The 21058-nt window shown below is 37.6% G+C and overlaps 1 protein-coding gene across 8 annotated transcripts in view; it reads left to right on the forward strand.

The window, feature by feature from the left end:
• mef2aa (myocyte enhancer factor 2aa) overlaps nucleotides 1-21058 on the forward strand; it is a 192326-nt gene that overhangs the window by 58014 nt on the left and 113254 nt on the right. For 7 of the 8 annotated variants that reach the window (XM_072278263.1, XM_072278260.1, XM_072278255.1 and 4 more), the window contains one exon: nucleotides 16364-16555. In XM_072278263.1, coding sequence (XP_072134364.1) covers nucleotides 16502-16555 — 54 coding nt within the window. In that variant the 5' untranslated portion in view covers nucleotides 16364-16501. Of the gene's footprint in view, nucleotides 1-970; nucleotides 1062-16363; nucleotides 16556-21058 lie in introns of those variants that run through there. The other variant, XM_072278257.1, reaches the window with a different exon arrangement.

The raw sequence follows: 21058 nt of genomic DNA on the forward strand, positions 1-21058 counted from the left end.
ATTTTTGTAACTGAAGATGCTGAAGGGGCACTTAATAAAAGTGTATAAAATCACAAGGATCCTAGATTGAGGAGATGGGAAGGAGATGCTCTGTTTCTTTTTGCAGATGGACTCAGGTTTCTAGTAACTGATAGAAGGATTAAGGAGATGAGAAAAAGCCTTTACATTCAGAATATGATAATAGGCTGAAACTCACTCCCTGAAAATAATATTAAAATACATTTAAATAAGGTGAGAATTTCTACTTGAAGAATTTTGGCTTTCAGATGCGAAAAGATGGGACCAAGCTGGAGAGCTATCATTTTTCCTCAACACTAAGTAACCTCCTGTGTCATAAAGTTTCTGTGATTGGAATTTATGGTTATTGATGCCTTGGCACAAGTTCAGAGAACAGTGATATAAAGAATATTTTGGAATGCAGTAAAATGAACAGATTAACAAAGAGATTGAGAGAGGCCAAGATAAGGCAGATCTGATTTCACTAAATACAGCTTAAAAAAATTATAGATGCAGACTTAACTACTCAATAACTAGGCATTAAATGAACCTAAAAGTAGGTAGTGATGTGTCAGATGACAGTGGCATGTGAGTGCACAGAAGGGTGGAGTGTTGGTGGGAAAGTATATTTAGTTCAGACATGACTAAAGACATCATTACTGGATGCAATGGTATGATTAATGTTTAGGGAATGAATGCTTTTTGACCTGCATGGACAGGGCAACTGGCTGAGCTTGAATCATGGAAATAGGTTTGTTGGTGTGGAAAAGGCTGGGCTGCACAACAATATTAAAGTACATTTGTTTCCAAAGGTAATATTATTACCATTGGAAATGACTGTACTCAGTAAAGTTTTCCACCGGGAGATTAAAAAGTAGGATAGACTATGTGACTTTACGTCAGGGTGAAATATTTTGCCTACGCATCAGAGTGAAAGTTGTAATCTATTTCAAGAGTCCAGTTACAGCTTGACTTGTGGACATGGTATGATGCTGAGAAGCATACCACTGCTTCAGAAGATGTAATTCAAATATGTTATGAGGCTGAATTGAAAATGTGCTTAGGTGATTGATTTCGTCTTCTTACCAACTTCTAAGCTTGGCCCTGAGCCTTTTGAACGCAAGTACTGAAACCTGTTCCCTTACAGGTCCATGTTATAATTGAGTCTTGCTGGTTGAACTACTTCAAATTTGTCACTGTTGCTTTCGGATTGCTAACACAACTGAACAGTCGTGGTGATCAGGTAGATTTACGTGCCTTGTAAAAGGGGGAGGAAAAAAAAAGCACTAGCTGAAGGAAATGCTTTGTGCTTTATATTTTCTCGTGAGCCAGTGGCACATTTCAGAGGATCTGGTGATCGTCTTCAAAGTGCCATGGGTGGTTTTAAGTATAAATTCACAGGAATGTCTTGTGCCAAATTATAAATTTATTGAGAAGTAACTGCTGAGTTTCTGTTGTACGAAATGTAATGTTTATTTATCTGTGGCGCATGAAGAAAAACTGTTGTTATGACATACCCAATGAAAGAAATTTTATTTTCAGGGTCCTGATGGGTTCTAGAACTTATGTTTAAATTGTAGAACTTGACAAGGAAAACATCCACCAATCTGTAATTGAAACCAGACACTAGTTTGTTCTTGGAAGTGCATTGAAGGTAGATTAACATGAAGAAGAATTTTTGTGTGAACTCTCTGGTAGGGTCACTTAATTGTAATGCTTTTGGACTTTGTAATACCGGTAGGTGTGAGTCCAGAATTGTAAATAGGATAATTTAAGCTTTTCTGAAGAGAAGTGGGGAAGGCAGCAATAGTGGTTTGCATAGTTTACCATGGAGATCAGTGTAACGTTTAGCTGCTGAATATTCCATCCCCTTGAATAGCAATGTGTTTTTGTAGCTTGTCCAATTAAAACATTGATTTTGCTGGATTTAAACACACCTTTTTATTTTGCGGGGGGATGGGATAGGAAACTTAAATATAAAGCTTGCCCATGAATAAACCATCATAGAAAAAGTTGAAATGATCTGCTAAATTATGTATAACCATCAAAATCCCATGTCCAGCTGGAATCCAGTGCTAATTCATAGATGGAATTCAAATTTTCATGAAATAAAATAATGAATGTAATTATCAGAGTGCAGCATTACTGAGGATGAATACTGGTGCTGAGAAATATTGACCTGGAGAATATTTCTGGGAAGGCTATACTTTTCCCTCTAAGCAGAGATGTGGTCGGTGGGAAACTGGGTTAGAACGGCTTGCTGGGGTGAAGCAACCAGAGCACTGCTTAAGCAAGAATGAAATTAAATCAACATTTCTCTTTTTCACCATGTATTTTATTTATTGTAACTTACAGTAATTTTTTGTCTTGTACTGCTGCCACCAAGCAACAAATTTCATGACATATGTCAGTAATTTATTGTAACTTGCAGTAATTTTTTTGCCCTACATTATGCTGCTGCTACCAAACAACACATTTCCCATCATATATCAGTAATAATAAGCCTAAATCTAATTCAAACATTTTGTTTGTAGATCTCAAGATTGCAAACAAATAATTAAGCTGTTAAAACTTTCATGGATATTTTGAAATAATGCAAGTTCAGGATGGTTAAAGTGTTCCTACTTTCTGAAACATTAAGGATCAAAAAATAGATCTCAGCTAATGAAGTAATAATGTCACAATAGTGACAAGTTGTGATAGTTGTATATTAAATATATTAATAGTTAGCATGTCTGCATAACAATTTGATTAAAGAAGGAAGTGAGTAGCATGGGGCACAGCATGTCAATTGTTGATCACCATTTTATACCTTCATGGAAATCCTGTATGTGCACTTCAGAGGTTTGATAGAGACAGGAGCTTTTGGGTGACATGGAACAGGAAATGTGTGACAACTTGTAATATTGATTGCAGGCTCTATGAAAGAAATTTGACTCTTCTGCAGTGTGTATTACAAACTTGAACTATTTTCATGAAAGCAACACACATAAAAGTTGCTGGTGAACGCAGCAGGCCAGGCAGCATCTCTGGGAAGAGGTACAGTTGACGTTTCGGGCCAAGACCCTTCGTCAGGACTAACTGAAAGAAGAGCTAGTAAGAGAGTTGAAAGTGGGAGGGGGAGATCCCCCTCCCCCTTCTGAATTTTCTGCTCTCCCCCTCCCACTTTCAAATCTCTTACTAGCTCTTCTTTCAATTAGTCCGGACGAAGGGTCTTGGCCCGAAACGTCGACTGTACCTCTTCCCAGAGATGCTGCCTGACCTGCTGCGTTCACCAGCAACTTTTATGTGTGTTGCTTGAAATTCCAGCATCTGCAGATTTCCTGATGTTTGATATTTTCATGAAAGTTCATTTTGCCAGTAGAATACTTTCGTGGGTCAACTAATGCTTTAATATTTGTCCCAAGATAATTGGGCATCTTAAGAAGCCCAATTCAATCATATATTGTTAAATGACTGTTAGAATGAGTGGAGCTGTCTCTGCTTCTCTGTATGTCATTCAAAATTATTTTAGTTAAATTATGGGAAAGAATTGTTTAATTGCATTGGTGACTATGAATTGCAGAAGCACTTTTTATGTTTACAACCAGTAATCTCACATGCTATGATCATTAATGCACATTTTTTAGCTAAGGGTTACTCACGTAAGTAATGAGTATTGTGATTAGGTTCTACTCCTGTTTATTATGCAAGCAGCAACACAATTTTGTAGAGGATCAATGCTACTGCATGTTTACAGTAAGCCGTGTATGAATTTATTTCCATATAGTCCTCCAGTTTTCACAAGGTTGCATAGCTGTTGCTTTGTTTTGTGGCACTCACAATAAATTAAAGGTAGCTTACTGGCCTAATTAACAGAATCAATAAGAAGGTCATGAATGCATTTGTACAATTACTGCGGTTGTAAATTGAGCCCTTCCACAATAAGTAATCTTCCTACTGGATGTCAAGTATAAAATCTATTTAATTTGAATTTGGTTTTAGTTTCAAACGAAATCAAAACAAAATTATTTATAAAACAAGGAGATATCCTTGTGTTTATTTTTAAACTCCAATGTTAGACATCGGTGTCACACTCCAGTTGTAATTTAGCCACAATTATAATAGAAGCTTATATTGATAAAGCTGTAAGAAGATGGAATGATCTGTGTAATCCCAGTGATACCTGTGTACTTTTTGCTTAAGCCCTTTTATTTTGAATATTGTGGATATTGTTGCACCATGCTCGTTGAGTTAACATGGGCAAACGTTCAGCAAGTGAAAAGAGATTTGTTTCTTCTCTGCTCTTACAATGTTATGCTGTATTTAAGCATCACTACAAGCACTGTGCGGGCACCTCTGTAACATGATGTGAGTGGACAGTGTGATTCTCCTTAGTCCTGATCACTTCATGTTGGGGAGGGTGTTTTGCTCACCAGGGTGTATGGAGAGAAGCATTCAAGTTTATTTCAAGTACTTCAAATCCTCTTTGTGAGGAAAGTTTTAAGAAAATTTGATTTGATCATCTTGGAATGGAGTGATTGAGGTAACTAAATTGAACTTTTTCAGAGACTTCAAGGGAAATAATTGATGCAAAAATGTGTTTAGATCACAAGTTGGAAAAACTTTTTTTCTTTGAGATGGAAATAAATTTATAGAATATACAGTACTGTCTTTTGAAGGCTATTGATTTAAATATAATTTTTAAACTTGCAGGCAAGATTCTGATAGACATAGTGACAGAACAATTTAGATCATTCATGCAGCCATTGGCTCTTAGAACCTAATGGCATTTAGATCCTATGAGTTACAATAAAGCAGAAAGTGATCTAAAGAAGGAGACTTATATACAGAAACTGGTACTGTTTAATCATGTACTTTAATTTTTTTTAGATTAACTTGAGTTTTGAATAATATTTAGAAGTATGGATGGTGAATTTATGGCATTTCCCATAAAATTGTCATTACATATGATAGCAATTTGTCAAGCTGAATTGTGCAGTGTGCGATGATTAATCAGCTTATTGTTGCAGCAGATTAAAAGAGAATAGGATGAAGAAAGATGTCCTGGTTTCTGGATGTGATTGAAGGTCAGCCTATTTCCCAGGGCACAACAAGTAGCAAACCATTTTCAAGGACTTGCAAATAGGCAGAGATGGATCCAAAAAAAAAAATCTGAACTAAGTAAATTCAGAGTTGATACGTTTTAGTTTGTGCAGAGCTTATGAATATGTTGTTAGTAAAATTTTCAAGATCCATTCTCTTATGGGCAGAACAGTGGCACCACAGCTAGAGCTTTGGCTACAGACATAAGATGCTGGAGGAACTCAGAAGGTCAGGCAGTATCTGTGGTAAGGAATAAACAGTCGACATTCAGGCTGTGACCCTTCAGAGCCCTGATGAAGGGTCTCAGCCTGAGATGTCACCTGTCCATTCCTTACCATAGATGCTGCCTGACCTGCTGAGTTCCTCCAGTACTTTTCTGTGTGTTGTCTTGGATTTTCAGCATCTGTAGATTTTTCTCCTGTTTGTAGAGCTGTAGCTGCACAGTTCCAGTACCCTATGTTTGACCCTGACCACTGGTGCTATCTATGTGGAGTTTCCATGATCTCTCCAAGCTAGAAAGGACTTTCCCTGGTGCTCAGATGTCCACCCACATCCTGAGGACATGCTGCTATGTTAATTGGCCATGGTAAATTACCCCTAGTGCAGGTGAGGTCTGGAGGACAGGGTACTGATGGGCAAGGGATAATGGGTTACAAGGAAATAAATGGAACAATGGGAACGAACAGATTGCTCTGATAGCTAGTTTTTACACTCTTAGGGAGGTGAAGTACAAGAGTACACACCAAATCTTTCTCATAAAATGTCAAAAATTTCAAATGTTTTCATTTTCTCTATAAAACAATTATATACTTTAAAAAAAAATTATTATCAGTGTAAATGGGTCCTACTGAGGTCTGCCTCGCAACCTTTCAAATTGACTCAGGGCCGATGACCCTCTAATTCCACAGACTACATCTAACTGGATCACAAAAAGCAGTCAAGAATACTGCGCAATGCGGGCTGCTTAAATTCAAACAGCTGCCTACTATAAACACTCTGGAGATGGCCTTTTCTTTGTCGAAACTTTATAGCTCTTCTGAAGTCCTGTTCAAGGATGTCTTCAGTGAAGATGAGAAAATTACCTTTTTCATGCTGTGAAGCATTCTGAAGTTCTGATCTTAGCCACATGCCACAAACAACTAAATTAATAACAGGAATTACTCTAGAAGTAGAACTTGAAAATGTGCTTATTCCATAAGTATTCTGTCATTTTTCCTCGGTGTCTGACTCAGATATGCAATAGCTGGAAGATTTTAGAACTAAGGTGCATGCTTCATTTCTTTAAGGACCTGCAAAGGTGCTTTTACTGTTGCCATGAAAAGGCAGGGCAGGTATCTGTAAGGATAAATCAGGGCTGGGGTTGATGAATGCTCAAAAAAGCAAAAGTAAGCAGTTGTCATACATTCCCTAAATGATGTTCAGTTCAGACAACATGACATAAAATGTCATAAAGTGCTATTTGTTCCTATCAGTAAGAACATAATTGCTTAAATTAGCTATATCATTCAAATATGGTTTTGAACTTTGCATCTGTGAAATTATCACCCTAATTGTTACTACCACTGCTTTACACAGTTTTTAAAATTTCAATATGCATTTTAGACCAAGCTTTCAACCTGCTTTGCCCAGTTTTGCTGAGTTTCAGTCAGAAGGAGGAACTTCCCACCCCATTTTTCCCCTCCCCACCCCCAGTACATTTCCACATTTTTGGTTAAAGATAAAAGTCATCAAATTACTTTTAGAACATGTTTACAATTTTATGAATAACAATTGGCTCAGAAATAGAAACTGATCTAAGTAACAAACTACTGTATTTCGTGCTTGAGCAGAATGGGGGATGAATGCCATCCAGAACAGCTGGTAATACTCTTGAACTACCACTGGCGGATTCATTTGAAGAGGTGACCATTCTTGGGAGGACTCTTGCCCATCGTATGCATACATTGGGACTGCTTTCATTGGCGAATAGCACCATGCAAGTGACATGGAGGGATAGTCCCTGAGCTCCAACTATTTCAGTCATGCTGCCTTCTCTCCAAACTGTTGAATGTTAAAGTCCTGACAGCAAGGAGAAATTTCTTTGTTTTGGTAAAATGAAACAGTACAAAGACATAAAGTTAGTTAGTATTTTTAAAGCTTAAATCCAACTATTGTATGAAAAAGTAGCCAAAAGGATACAGTTTCTTTAAATCTTGTGTTCATGTTGCTATATTTACATTCTTAGCAAGTTCCAAAATGTTTAACTGCTGTTGAAGCACTTTAAAATATGGTTACTGTTGTAATGTTGGAAACAGAAACTATCTTCTAGTGCATGGCAAACTGCCAAAGTGAGTAATGTGTTTTTTTTTTGTGGCACCGAATGAGGAATTAACATTTAGTTTCATTCTGAAATGTAGATTTGACTGTGGGCATTGCCTCATGTAAAAGTACTTAGCTAAAGCACTAGCCACTATAAAAGATTTTAGACTTCTTTAACCATTCAAATGTCTATGTCTATGTTCCCCTCCTTTTATTCCCCATGATTTTCTACCAGCTTAGTAGCAGCATCTGAAAATTTACCAGTTTCTTTGTATAAGCTATTTGTGACTATGTCTGCCTGATCATCACCTCTCCTACCCCTAATTTGCCTCTCAACAAAAAATTTCCATCAACCAACCATTGTAAATACTATAGCTATTGTGTTTATCTTCCATCCTCTGCTCCCCCAATAAAGCTCTTTTCTCTGGTCATTGGCTTCTTTCCCATGCCTGGTAATTGTCCAGAGGCTGAATCTAATAGCTTGCATCCGTGGTGTCAAATCAAGTCTCGAGGCTCAGGCTTCAAATTGAAAACTACTGATAACTCAGTGCTTTCATGGATACCCAGTTTTGAGCTACCTTACTCATGTTGAATCCATCCCATTTAGTGGAGTGATCTGGATGACAAAAGCAAAACTTCGTTGTGACCAAGATACTGGGCAGTGTCTGTTTCCAGTGCCATTCTGCCCTGTGTATCTGTGACTGGTTGCTTAGTTATGACGAGGGCAGTCCTCAAGGAATTAGCCGTTTTTTTCCCCCCAGGGGTGATGCTAATGTGCTGCTGAGTTGATAAATATGGAGTTCCACTATCACAGTTTATTTCCTTCCCTTGTCAATCCTGGTGCCTCTTTCAATTTGCTGAAGTATTGGTTCATCAGCTGAAGTGATATGATAAATGGTCATCGGGTAATGGTGCCTGTGATTAATCTTCCAAACCTCTGCACCTCACCACATCTTGTTTACTGTTCCAAGGTGCCTGTTAAGTTTTACTTTCCTAAGTGTTTGGCCATCTAAACTAATGTCTTTTTGTGTGAACCCGTGCTGAATTTTTGCAACATAGTTGTGAAACACCTTTTGGCAGGAAGGGGGTTGCCTTCCAATGCGCTAAAGGCAGATTACTTTTGGTACTCTGGACCTTGTGTGTTGGTTAAAATAAGAAGGATACTATTATCACTTGATGTAACCCACTTTTGTTTAGCTGGGTGTGAGTCAATTATTTATAAGTTAGATGTTTCTTACATTGAACTAGTGTTGAACATTAATACAGTGAATCCTGGTTAATTGGGACACATCGGGAATACATTTTAGCCCAATTAGGTGGCTGCCCAGTTAGCCGAAATTTCATTTCATATTTACAAACATATTTTTTAAAAAAACAGACAATAACAGATTATATATTTAAATAAAATACAGAACAAATTAGAACATTACCAAAACTACTACAGTGCTATAAAACTGTGATCAGTTCTCAACAGTTGCCCAGGGAGGAATTAATCCAGTGTATGATGTTGTGTTCTTTTGATTGACTGTAAATGAACAGAATCAGTGCAGACACCTTGTGCAGATAATGGTCTGCCTTCAAATAATTCTGTCAACAATTGCATACTCAAAATCTACATTTTTATTGTAACATTTGGGATGATTGTTGATACCTTCAAATTCTTTGGAGTTCCTAACTTGTTGAAGTAGTGAAATGCTTTCTTTTTCACTTCCGGCTGTTTCTGGCATCTCCAAGCCTGAATGCTTGAAACCACAGTGAGCAAAGCAGTTTTGAATTGTCTTATTGTTTATTATTTACCAACTATCAGTGACAAAAATCAATGTCTTTTGACACAAACACACATATGCAAGTGACACTATTGTAAAAACTGTTTGTCTCTAAGCATGGTGCAGTGTCTAGCGGCCACACAAGTACATGTGACTGGCGCTAGTTAGAAACTGTTCAGCAACAGTCTCCTGTCCCAATTAAGTGGCAAATAAACAAAGGGAATCCTGCAAACACGAGGAAATCTGCAGATGCTGGAATTTCAAGCAACACACATAAAAGTTGCTAGGGAACGCAGCAGGCCAGGCAGCATCTCTAGGAAGAAGGTCTTGGCCTGAAACATCGACTGTACCTCTTCCTAGAGATGCTGCCTGGCCTGCTGCGTTCACCAGCAACTTTTAAAGGGAATCCCAACTATTTTCTCAGTGTGTTTTTTTTCTTTAAGAGTTGTCCCAAGTAAGTTGCTTCCCCAATTAACTGATGGCCCAGTTAACAGGAATCCACTATACATTCAAAGAAGAGAAAGAAGAATGCAAGAGAAATCATTACTACTATTCCACCGAATCTCAACTTGATGTCCCTAAAGTTTATATGCACATACATTGCACTTGCTAATACTTAGAAGGTTTTGTTTCACAGGCATTATTCTTATGTTGTATAATAGGGTTCTAGAGCAAAATTAATTGTCAATAGTGTTCTAATTTATCAGGGAATAACTATTTAGGGTTTGGCAGTGAGCTAACATTATTATCTACCTGAATTAACAACAAAGAAACAAATCAGCCAGGATCCGAGGGAGGGAGAGAAAAATCAATTGGCTTACTCTTTTGCTTAGACATTGCTCCAGGCTTGAGGATGACTTGCTTCCACTGTTGGTTTATGGGTTTTTAGATGGCTAATGAGGACAATGAAGGAACTGCAGTCACTTCTCACAGATTTGAGTTAGTGCAATTCTTCAGCCACTTAGGCAAAGCCATATGTGCAATGTATGGCCTATAGCTCAATACCATGCATCCTTTTTGCTTTGAATGCATCCTTTTTGCTTTGCGTGGCCCCAGGAGTTTGTGGGGCAGTGCATTTCTTCCCTCTTCCCCCCCCCCAAGGAATCCTTTAGGTTTTGTCAGAGGAGGGTGTTAACAAGCAAAATAATTTGAGTGCATGCTCAGTGTCAGGTTGTGAGCAACGTAATGGAATAAGAGTAAGTAGGGCCTTAAGCATGTGGTGTTGGTTCACTGTGACTACTACTTGCGTTGTGCCTTAGATTAAAAAAAATTATACCCAGTCTTGTAATAAGACTTTAGAACTGATGGTTCAGCTTGACTAAAAAGATTTTAAGGAATATCTGGTCAAAGGAGAGGCGAAAATTCATTCTAGGCCTTGAGGGAAGGAACTTTAACTCCTGATGGCCAATGGCTGTCAGTGTTGGAGTAATTACATTTCAGAATCTTGAACTGAAGGAATGCAGAAACCTGTATTATTGGAATGTAGCACTTGCTTTGATGTAGTAAGTGATTAATGTTTTTACTCTGAGAATATTTTTCAACATTTACATGACGATTGATTTCCAGGCCCATTGTTTCCAGATCCAATTGTTATAATTCTGAGCTTAGTATATTCCCAACCATCTTTTAAAATCTATTTGGTAAATGTGAAAGCCACTACTGTTAAAATGTAAATATTTGTACCCATTAACTAATACAGCACTTAACCATAATGCCTCTTTATGTTGTCATAGTTTCAATGGGCATTCTATAGTTAGATGCTATATACTGCAGGTCATCAATAATGGATGGTTTTAATTGGTGCCACAATGGGTGATGCACTGAACTAGCAGGCGTCCCCAGGGGTCACTTTTTAATTGAGATAAAAAGCTGTAAACTTACTGGATGCCTGCTGCCAAGCTATTCTGTTCCATTAGGTGCAATGAACAGTTGTACTTGGCAGAAAACATTCAGTGTCTCTTCATGAAGACTGCACCTTGGTTCCATGTAGCATTTTTAAAAATTTCTTGAACATTTTCTTCTCTGTATTGCTAAAACTAAATGTTGGATGTCTAAGAGTTGCTGCCATACAAACCTGGATTAGTTGGAAATGAAAATGGATTAATGTTATGCCAATTTGTATTTGCTTATTTCTCATAATATATTTCATCAGCAACTTTGACATGTTGGGTCGCACATAACTTTAAATTCCTTAAACTAACTGCACTGACTTCTATGATCAGCTCTCCATTGCCTTTGTGAAGAATTTGCATATTCATTAAGTGCACCACTGGAACGAATAAAAAATTGGCCACTTACCCCATAACTATTAATAAACAATCAAATAACCTGTTTCTGACTCTTAGTCTGAGTACTTGATTGTTGATTGTGCCAAAATCAATTTCTAGTTTTGAAATATTCTTTTCCTCGCGTTTAGCATTCCCCTTCTATCAGTTCAGTCACTTGTGTTTTATCCCCACACATGCACTCACTTATTTTAAAAGAAAATGTAAGTACTAAACAGAATATGTCCTATTCTACAACCTTTTCTTGTATGGTTTAAAATAAATTAATTTGAATTGAAAATCAACAAATCATCAGGTAGAGAATTATAAAGTTTGAAAGTCTTTTGGGTTCTGTGGAGAAGAATCCAGTTATAAGCCTGAAGGCGCACACTCAGCGATTCAGGAATAGCTTCTTCCCCTCTGCCATCCGATTCCTAAATGGACATTGAACCCTTGGACACTACCTCACTTTTTTAAATATACAGTATTTCTGTTTTTTGCACATTTTTAAAATCTGTTCAATATATGTAATTGATTTACTTTATTTTGTATAAAGTAAATCAATTATGTATTGTATTGAACTGCTGCTGCTAAGTTAACAAATTTCACATCACATGCTGGTGATAATAAACCTGATTCTGATTCTGAATCAGAGCTACATGTTTATATTTTATCCCTTTGAGCTTTTGCTTCAAGGCATCTAACTTTGAGCACTTTTTCCATTGTGATTGGATAATAGGATACATTCTAAATTTAGTTTTGGTTTACCTTGCCAACCTTCTATGAGAGAGTGGCTAAAGAGAAATATATTCCCTAGTTTGCTTTGGAGCTCGAATTGGACACATGCATAAAGTTAACCTGTCTGCTAGGACGATTTGTTATTTATCCCGTTAGTTTAACATCACCAAAATTAGTTGCTGAAGTTCCCCATTGAGATCAGTATTCCCCCTATCAAACTAATATGCTACAGCAGTGAAAAAGGCCAAGTGACAATCAATTTTTCATTGTGCCGGTTATTAATGGTTGCTGGTTATTGCTGTCCTGTCCAATTTGCTGCAGCTGAACAAGCTGATGAACAGTGGAAAATTAGGAATACCCAGTGAATTTCTCATTAATGTTGATTTTTCTGCCCTTTGAGAGACTGATTATTACTATTCTACAAACATACTTTTTACATAATACAGAATCATTTTTGGTGGGTGGGGGATACTCCTGTAGACCCTCCATATGCCTTTGCTTACTCCTTACAGCTTTCCCTTGGTTTATTGTCAGTCATGCGAGTCCTGGGAGGAGACTCAGGAATACCGTCGCACACTGATGTAGAAGGATTCTTCATTGTTGTTTCTGTAACAGTTTTGTTTGACCAGTCAGGGTTGTTAGCCCTAAGCTGAACCCCCAAACCTGGAGCATTGGTGGCCTCTCCCCTTTGACCTGTTTGGCATGGGTGATCCTACCAAGAGCTAAAGTATAAAGCCCTGACTCCTGCCATTATAGCTCTCTGGGTCATTGAGGCACACAAGCCACAGCAAGGTTGTGGGCCACTTTGAGGTCTTTCATTACGGGACCTGCCTTTTCTGGATGGTCCCAGGGGTGATATTTAGTGTTGTCAGGATTGGGTTTATTATTCTATAATATGTTGTATAATTTTATTATTTATCTATTTAGATATACAGCGTGGACAGGCCTTTGCGGCCAACGAGCTGCTCCGCACAGCAACCCACCTATATTTGGCCCTGGCCTAGTCACAGGAAGGTTTGCAGTGGCCAGTTATCCTACTAACATTTTTGGAATGTTTGAGGAGGCCGTAGCACCCGGAGGAGACCGGCACGTTCGTGGGGGGGGGGAGCGTACAAACTCCTTACAGACAGTGTCATAATTAACCTCCGAACTCTGACACCCTGAGCTGTAATGGCGTCGCACTAACCACTTGTTGTTTTGAGGCAGCAGTACAGTCAAAGACATAAAGTAAACAGTAAGATATAATTTAAAAAAAGGTGAAATATTTAAACGAGGGGGAACCTCTTCACTTAGAGGGCGGTGAGAGTGTGGAATGAGCTGCCAGTGGAAGAGGTGGACTCGAGTTTGATTTCAACACGTAAGAGAAATTTGGATAAATACATGTTTGGGAGGGGTATGGAGGGTGAAGATGCAAATTGTTGGACAGATCAGCCATGATCTTATTGAATGGCGGGGCAGGCTCGATGGGCCGGATGGCCTACTCCCGCTCCTATTTCTTATGTTCTTATGTTCCAAAAATTAAGGTGAAAACTTCAACTTTGGCAGGGTTGCACCAATCTGTGAGGAATAGAAGAAAATTGGGCAAAGTTGCATGGATTTTGTAAATAAATACTAACTCAATGTATTAATAATCAGTTTCACAAGTACCATTTAAAAGCCTACTGATTTTGTTTTAACTGAGATTTTTGGAAGCTTTATAATAACAGATCAAGGTGAAGGCCAGACTGAACTCTGAATGGAATCTGTGGCCACATGAGGACGGAATGTGCACTGTTGTGTCAACAGTTCATGGTTTCACCTCTCAGTTTAAACATTTGAGCAAAAACCCAAGTTACTGTCATTTCGGAGTGGCATTCAGTTGAGGCACAGTTTGTTGTGGCAGTCGGATGTAATAGGTTACATGGGACTGTTTAGAGACAGAGTACATATGGAGTCCTAACCAGTGTTTGTACCGTAATTAACATCTGGTTATTTCCAACATTTGCAGTTTTCTGCTTTTTGCTTTCTGACTTGGACTTCTCCTTTTCCGTTGCCAATAAAACCCCTGATGCTCCGCAGCTGTGATGTCATGAAGCTTGCTGAGCAGTTGCATTAAGTAATCAGCACATACAGCATAACGGGAAAGGAAAGGGCACAAGTCTAAGTTAATGCCCTAACAGGGTGCAAAGAAAAGATTAGAGTCGGTGCACATGAACAAAGGAGAAGCTCAAACACTTTTTTTGGTTTTATTTAACTTAAAATGTTATATCTGAGGGAAATAAAAGCCTCAAAGAAAAATAGTTTTCTGTTGGAGCCAAGTTTGCAAGCAGTACTTCTGAACTGGACCTCAAGAACAAAAATGAAACAATGTTAGGTATTTTATAATGAATCTGTTTTTTAAGTTCACATTAATTCACTTAATTTCCCTTAATTTTTGGAAGTATGCAAAGACATATGGAGGGCCTACAGGAGTATCTCCCACTCACCAAAAATGATTCTGTTATTAAAAATGTATAAGCATTTAATGTACCTCTTCAATATGGTCAAAGTGAAAAAAAGAATGCAAACCAGCATCGGCTGCGGAGACGGGATGAATCACTAACCACAATTTCAGGAGGGCTTAAAATACATAACCACAAAAGTCCAGAAGCTGCTGTCAGCTTAATGAAATAATGATATTGAATGCTAATGGCTTTGCCATCATTGCAATCACATTTACCTCGGTGTACATTGCCTGTTCGTTTGCTGTGATCAGTTTTTGGAATTATCACTATTATTTTAAATCCTTTTTCCATGTTGACTCCTCCAGTACTTCCTTAAAATATTAACCCTTTGCATTTTCATGTAATCATTCTACTATTGAAGTCATTTCTTCAGCAATCAAGGCACCTGTCTACTTCTGTTCCTTTAACTCTTTCAACCTATTCCCTGAAATTTTCCACTTTGTTCAATTTTTGTTTGCACCACGTTGAAAGTGCTTGATAAATGAAATGTCTTATTTGTTTTTAGTGCGTATAACTTGTTTATTAAAAGCCCACTGGCAATAAGATGAGGAACTGGATGATGGAGAGAAAAATGGTGTGGACAATAAAACCAAATCAAAAATAACTCAAGGATTAACTTAATTTGTTCCTTGCAAAAATTGCATTCTTCATTCAGCTAGTTAACTAAAGATTGAGTGATATATGCTGATGCAAACAAATGGTTGGTGGATCTGCAGAGAGCAGCTTGCAATAAGTCGCCATGCTCTGGTGCTATCTTGATGCATTTGAGTCTTGATAAAATGTCACCATCATCAATAATTTAAAAATTTCCCAATGTTTATCTCCTTACTAATGGGATGTTGTCAACATCCACAGAAGATTTTTGCACAGAAAAATATCCAATAAAATCACATTCTATAAAAGGAAATAATATTTTGCTCCAATATATTTTCAAGCAGCTTTCTAACATTTAGGTTTATGATATTGATATATTTTTGCTTTACTGCCTGTGGTTGCATTTCATATCATTTTCAGAAAAAAAAAATTACTTAAGCTTTCTCTCCTATATCCTGCATTGAATCCAAGCTCTGAATCCCCATGTTCAGAACTTTTCGAACCTCCAGCAAGTATCTGTTTCTAATTAGTTTGCAACCATGGGTCCACTCCCCCCCCCCACCCACCCCTCACCTCCAGGATACAGCAAGGTTCAATTCCTGTGAACCTTTTCGCAAGCTGAACAGTACATAAGTTGGAAATTCAGCTGCAAGCTGTGTTCCCACACGGCAGAAGGTGCCTACAGCAGCCGGCAAATCCATCCCACCAGTTTCCCAAATGATTGTCCATGTATATGGGCTGTATATAAGTCAGGTACTCAAACTGGGGAGGACCTGGACCTTCTGTGATTTAAACATCTCTACCAAATTACCCTTGAACATTTTCTGTTATAATGTGAATACCCCCAATTATTTTCTAAATGTTTATTTTTTTTATTTGTATTCCTTTATTAGTGTTATTTCATACCTGTATAGTAGCTTTTTTACATTTGTAAATTGCTTTGCCTTTGGAATGCTTCAATTTAGATTTGATTTGTTCTATTGTCTATAAGATTAAAAAGAAAAGTGATGTAAGTTTGTATAATAACTGCTGGTCATTAACTTCATGTTAGTTAACTTCATATTAGTGAACTGTTATTCACTAACATCAATATTGCTTCAAATTTATGCATTATTATTGCCTTTTTTATTCACTCTAGGCTTTGAAAGAGGGGAAGTAAAGCTGAACAAGTCCACAGGAAGATAGTTCATGAGAGAAATCTGTACCATGCACTAGAACATTAAGTACTGACAAAACTACAATTCTACACTGATATCTTAGAAAAAAGAAGTTGAAGATGGGGCGGAAAAAGATTCAGATTACAAGGATCATGGATGAGCGTAATAGACAGGTAAGAAAATAGGTTTTGGAAATGTGTGGGATGGGTTTCAGTACACCTTCAGACTTGTTCACCCAAGTTCATTTCCATGTTGCATAACATCCTGACTTGAAAATGCATTGTTGTACTTTGGGTCAACACCCTGGAACTCTCAAATAAATAGCAAAACTCCTAAAGGTTGCTGTAGTTGAGAGCATCTCAGGATAAACAGTAAATGCTGGCTTTGTCAGCCAGGGTCCCATGCCCATGCCATGAATGCGTTTAAAAATAAAATGGAAACACAAAGCTTAAATCATCAGAGTTCATGTGCATGTTTATGGTACTATCACACCAAGCAACCAGAGGAACTCCTTCCACTGAAATCCAATATGTTGTGTGCCACTAGTGTAATGCCTTATTACTTTTGAAACTTGGAGTTTGAGTTGGTCTGGCTGAATTTTGTTCCCATGTTTATAATTTTAATTCTGCTTTCTTGAATTGGACTCATTTTTTAAATCAGCTTAATTTCTGATTAATTTCTTCAAATGTTTATCTGACTTTTGGCTAAATTCATTCACATTTACCACTTCAAGTCTTTTTTTTGCCATATATTTTGTTAACTCTATTCATGAAATCATAACAAAAGTTTGTTGCTGAGACCCATGTGCAAGGCTTTGTCTTGTTATAGAAGGCTGCTCTTGGGCACTGTGCCTCAACAGCTTACAGTATGAAATTGTGTAAACTTTTGTACAAAAGCAGGGAACAAGTTCTTAAATACTGTGATCAGAGCCATACTTTTTTTTCCTCTGTTGGAAAATGGGTACAAATGACATGGAATTTTTATGTCAAATTTTTTTTCTCTTTGCCAGCATTCTAAAATAAATTTCTATATCTTTGACCTTTATACTTCACAACTAAACATCTTATGCATTTAAACTTGTAGTGTAAACTTATTGGGGACATTTTTTCTCTCTCTCTATTGAAACCTATACCTATATATTTTTTCTATATTTTTCTATGAAACAAAGTACCCAAAGTGTGCCAGATTTTACTAAGTTTAACCATTCCTGATATGCTCACTTCGCACATTGTGCCAAATTTACACTTCATGGAAATTGATGGGGGATGCTGTCAGGTAGTAGATTAGGCCCCTTAGAAAAGATGTGCTGAAACTGAAGAGGATTCAAAGGAGTTTCACAAAAATATTTCCAAGATTGAATGGCTTGTCATATGAAGAGGATTGAATGGCTTGTCATATGAAGAGGATTTAATGGCTCTGGGACTCTATTCACTAGAATTCAGAAGAATGAGGGGTGACCTCATTGAAACCTATTGAATGGTAAAAAATCTTGATAAAGTGGATGTGGAGAGGATGTTTCCTGTGGTAGGAGGGTCTAAGACCAGAGGACACAACCTCAGAATAGAAAAATATCCTTTTAGGACAGAGATGAGGGCAGAGATGAGGACAAATTTCTTTAGCCAGCGAGTGTTGAATACATGGATTTCGATGCCACAGGCAGCTGTGGAGGCCAAGTCTTTACGTATATTTCAGTCAGAGGTTGATAGATTCTTGATTGGTCAGGGTATGAAGGGAGATGGGGAAAAGGCAGGGGATTGGGGCTGAGAGGAATAATAGATCCGCCATGATGAAATGGTGGAGCAGACTCGATGGGCCAAATGGCCCAATTCTGCTCCTATATCTTATAGTCTTATTAAGTATGTCCCTTATTAACTATTCAGATCCGTCCCTTTTTCCCTGACTTACTGATTAAAATTATATTTTTTTTTATTTCTTCCTCACTAGATATTGGATGCTTCACATGCAATTCTGCTCCTTCATTTGGGAAATTTTACTTAGCCTAGTCATATTAATAATTTTCTGTACTTTTGTGATTTTTGACCTTTCATGGACTTAAGTTTCATTGCTCAGTGTAACTTTATTGCATTATGGCATATTACAGTATATTGCTGTCTGAGATGTGAACATTTGAGTGAAATGCTTTTTAAATCAGTTTGGCAATTCATTTAGGATATTCTCATGCTATTAAACTGGAGTCAAATCAGTTTCAAAAGGATGCTAAATTACAAAGGGAAATTGGTAATTTGTTATGAGGGATTAAATTTAATTCACGAATGTGGGATTCTATTTAGGAGTTCAGAATTCTGAAGCTAGAGTCACATGTGACTTTTGAGATAAATGTGCAATGAAATGTGTACCTTTTTCTTTACAGTTGACAGCATCAATTAGAATAACAATGTTAATGACGTTCAATGGGATTTTGTGTTTTATACCAATCAGAAAAAAAATGCCAAACACTGTTTATTTGTACTATGATTTTAATCAACTGTCACAATGAGATAACTTAAAAACTACAGAAAATGTTTGATACTTTGAGCAAGCAGTGACTTTTGTCTATTGCACTGGGTTTTAAACAGTGAATTTTGATGACACTCTTGGAATTTTCCCCCAGAGAAACTATGCTTATCCCAGTAGTGTTTTGGTCGGGGAGGAAGCATGTTTTTAAAAAAAAGTACAAGTACATTTTGAACATAGAATCATATAGCACAAGAGCAAGACCTTCAGCACAAAATGTTGTGTTGAATGAATTAAGCTAATAATGTCTAATTGCACAAAACCATATCCCTTCATTCTTTGCATATTCATGTGCCTGAGAGCCTTGTAAATGTTTCTGTCATATCTGCCTCCTCCACCACCGCTACAGTTCTTTTCAGGCAATCAACACACTTTCTCTTTTTTTAACAAAAATGGCCTGCACATCTCCTTTGAACAAAACCTCTCACTTTAAATATATGCCCTCTAGTATTTTAACCTTGATACAGGCTGTCTATTCTTTCAATGCCTCTCAATTTTATAAACTGCCAGCAGATTTCCTTCAGTTTCTGCTGCTTCAGAGGAAACATCCCAAGTTTATTTGACCTCTCCTCTTCTGCATCCCCTCCACAGCCTTCGTATCCTTTCTACAATGGGGCAACCAGAATTGTACGCAATACTCCAGATGCAGCTGAACCAAAGTTTTATAAAGCTGCAACATAAAAGTTCGGGTTGCTTTCACAAAGATTACAAGACGAATGTCAGTTTCCTTTTTTGTGAACTTCCACAGTTCTCTGCCTCAGTGATTTTGCTTGGGATACCTCTGCAGCCAAAGGCAAATGTGATGGCATTGCATTTGCTAACTGCGAAGTTCTAAACTCAAACGAGGACCTTAAGCCCTATTGGTTATAAATAGCCAGCGTATCCTCAGTAAAGGGAGGTTATACTGCAACTACCCAATGTTCAAAAACTAGTTCACTTTCCCTGGTTGTTATCAACGGTGAGTTTTAGCTGCCAGTAACCGCTGTTTGAGTGGTGGGTCCCCTCTCCCTACCAAGGAGAAGATACCTCCAGCTAACAACGTAGTTTAAACATAGTTCAATTATTTTTAGTGATACATGTTTAAATCCAAACAACATTCTTAGAACACATTTTAAAAACTCTCAGAGGGTTTCTATTTTAAACTTTTCCAAATTACAAGCCATTTCTAAAACATAAAGAATTTTCCAAGCACAAGCACAATTCCTATAAACTAAAAAGACAAATCAATGATCAAAAGAATCATCTACTGAAGAAACTGAAGCCAGAGAAACAGATTCCAGTTCACCCCTTGTTTCTTTAATTTACTTGATGTTCCTTATTCCATTTTCTAATGAGCCTAAATGGCTCTCTACGCTTGCACACTTGTTCTGCCACTTGGGTGACTTCAGACATGTATTTCCTCAACTACCCTTTTTACACAAACTGTCTAAAAGTCTCTTGGCGATATAGATCCAAGCTATCCTCAATTACTGCTGTAAGGCTAACTACCGTGTGCACATAAACCTCCCAGTATCAGTTTCATTATCACCGGCATGTGACGTGAAATTTGTTAACTTAGCAGCAACAGTTCAATGCAATACATAATCTAGCAGAGAGAAAAAAATAATAATCAATAAACAAGTAAATCAATTACATGTATTGAATAGATTTTTTAAAAAACATGCAAAAACTGAAATACTGTATATATTTTTTTAAAAATGTAAGGTAGTGCCCAACGATTCAATGTCCATTTAGGAATCGGATGGCAGAGGGGAAGAAGCTGTTCCTGAATCACTGAGTGTGTGTCTTCAGGCTTCTGTACCTCCTACCTGATGGTATCAGTGAGAAAAGGGCATGTCCTGGGTGTTGGAGGTCCTTAATAATGGGCGCTGCCTTTCTGAGACACCACTCCCTAAAGATGTCCTGGGTACTTTGTAGGCTAGTACCCAAAATGGAGCTGACTAGATTTACAAGCTTCTGCAGCTACCTTCGGTCATGTGCAATAGCCCCTCCATACCAGACAGTGATGCAGCCTGTCAGAATGCTCTCCACGGTACAACTATAGAAGTTTTTGAGTGTATTTGTTGACATGCCAAATCTCTCCAAACTCCTTATGAAGTATAGCCGCTGTCTCGCCTTCTTTATAACTACAACGATATGTTGGGACCAGGTTAGATCCTTGG

The sequence above is a fragment of the Mobula birostris genome, chromosome 14, assembly GCF_030028105.1.
Source record: "Mobula birostris isolate sMobBir1 chromosome 14, sMobBir1.hap1, whole genome shotgun sequence".
NCBI lineage: Eukaryota > Metazoa > Chordata > Chondrichthyes > Myliobatiformes > Myliobatidae > Mobula > Mobula birostris.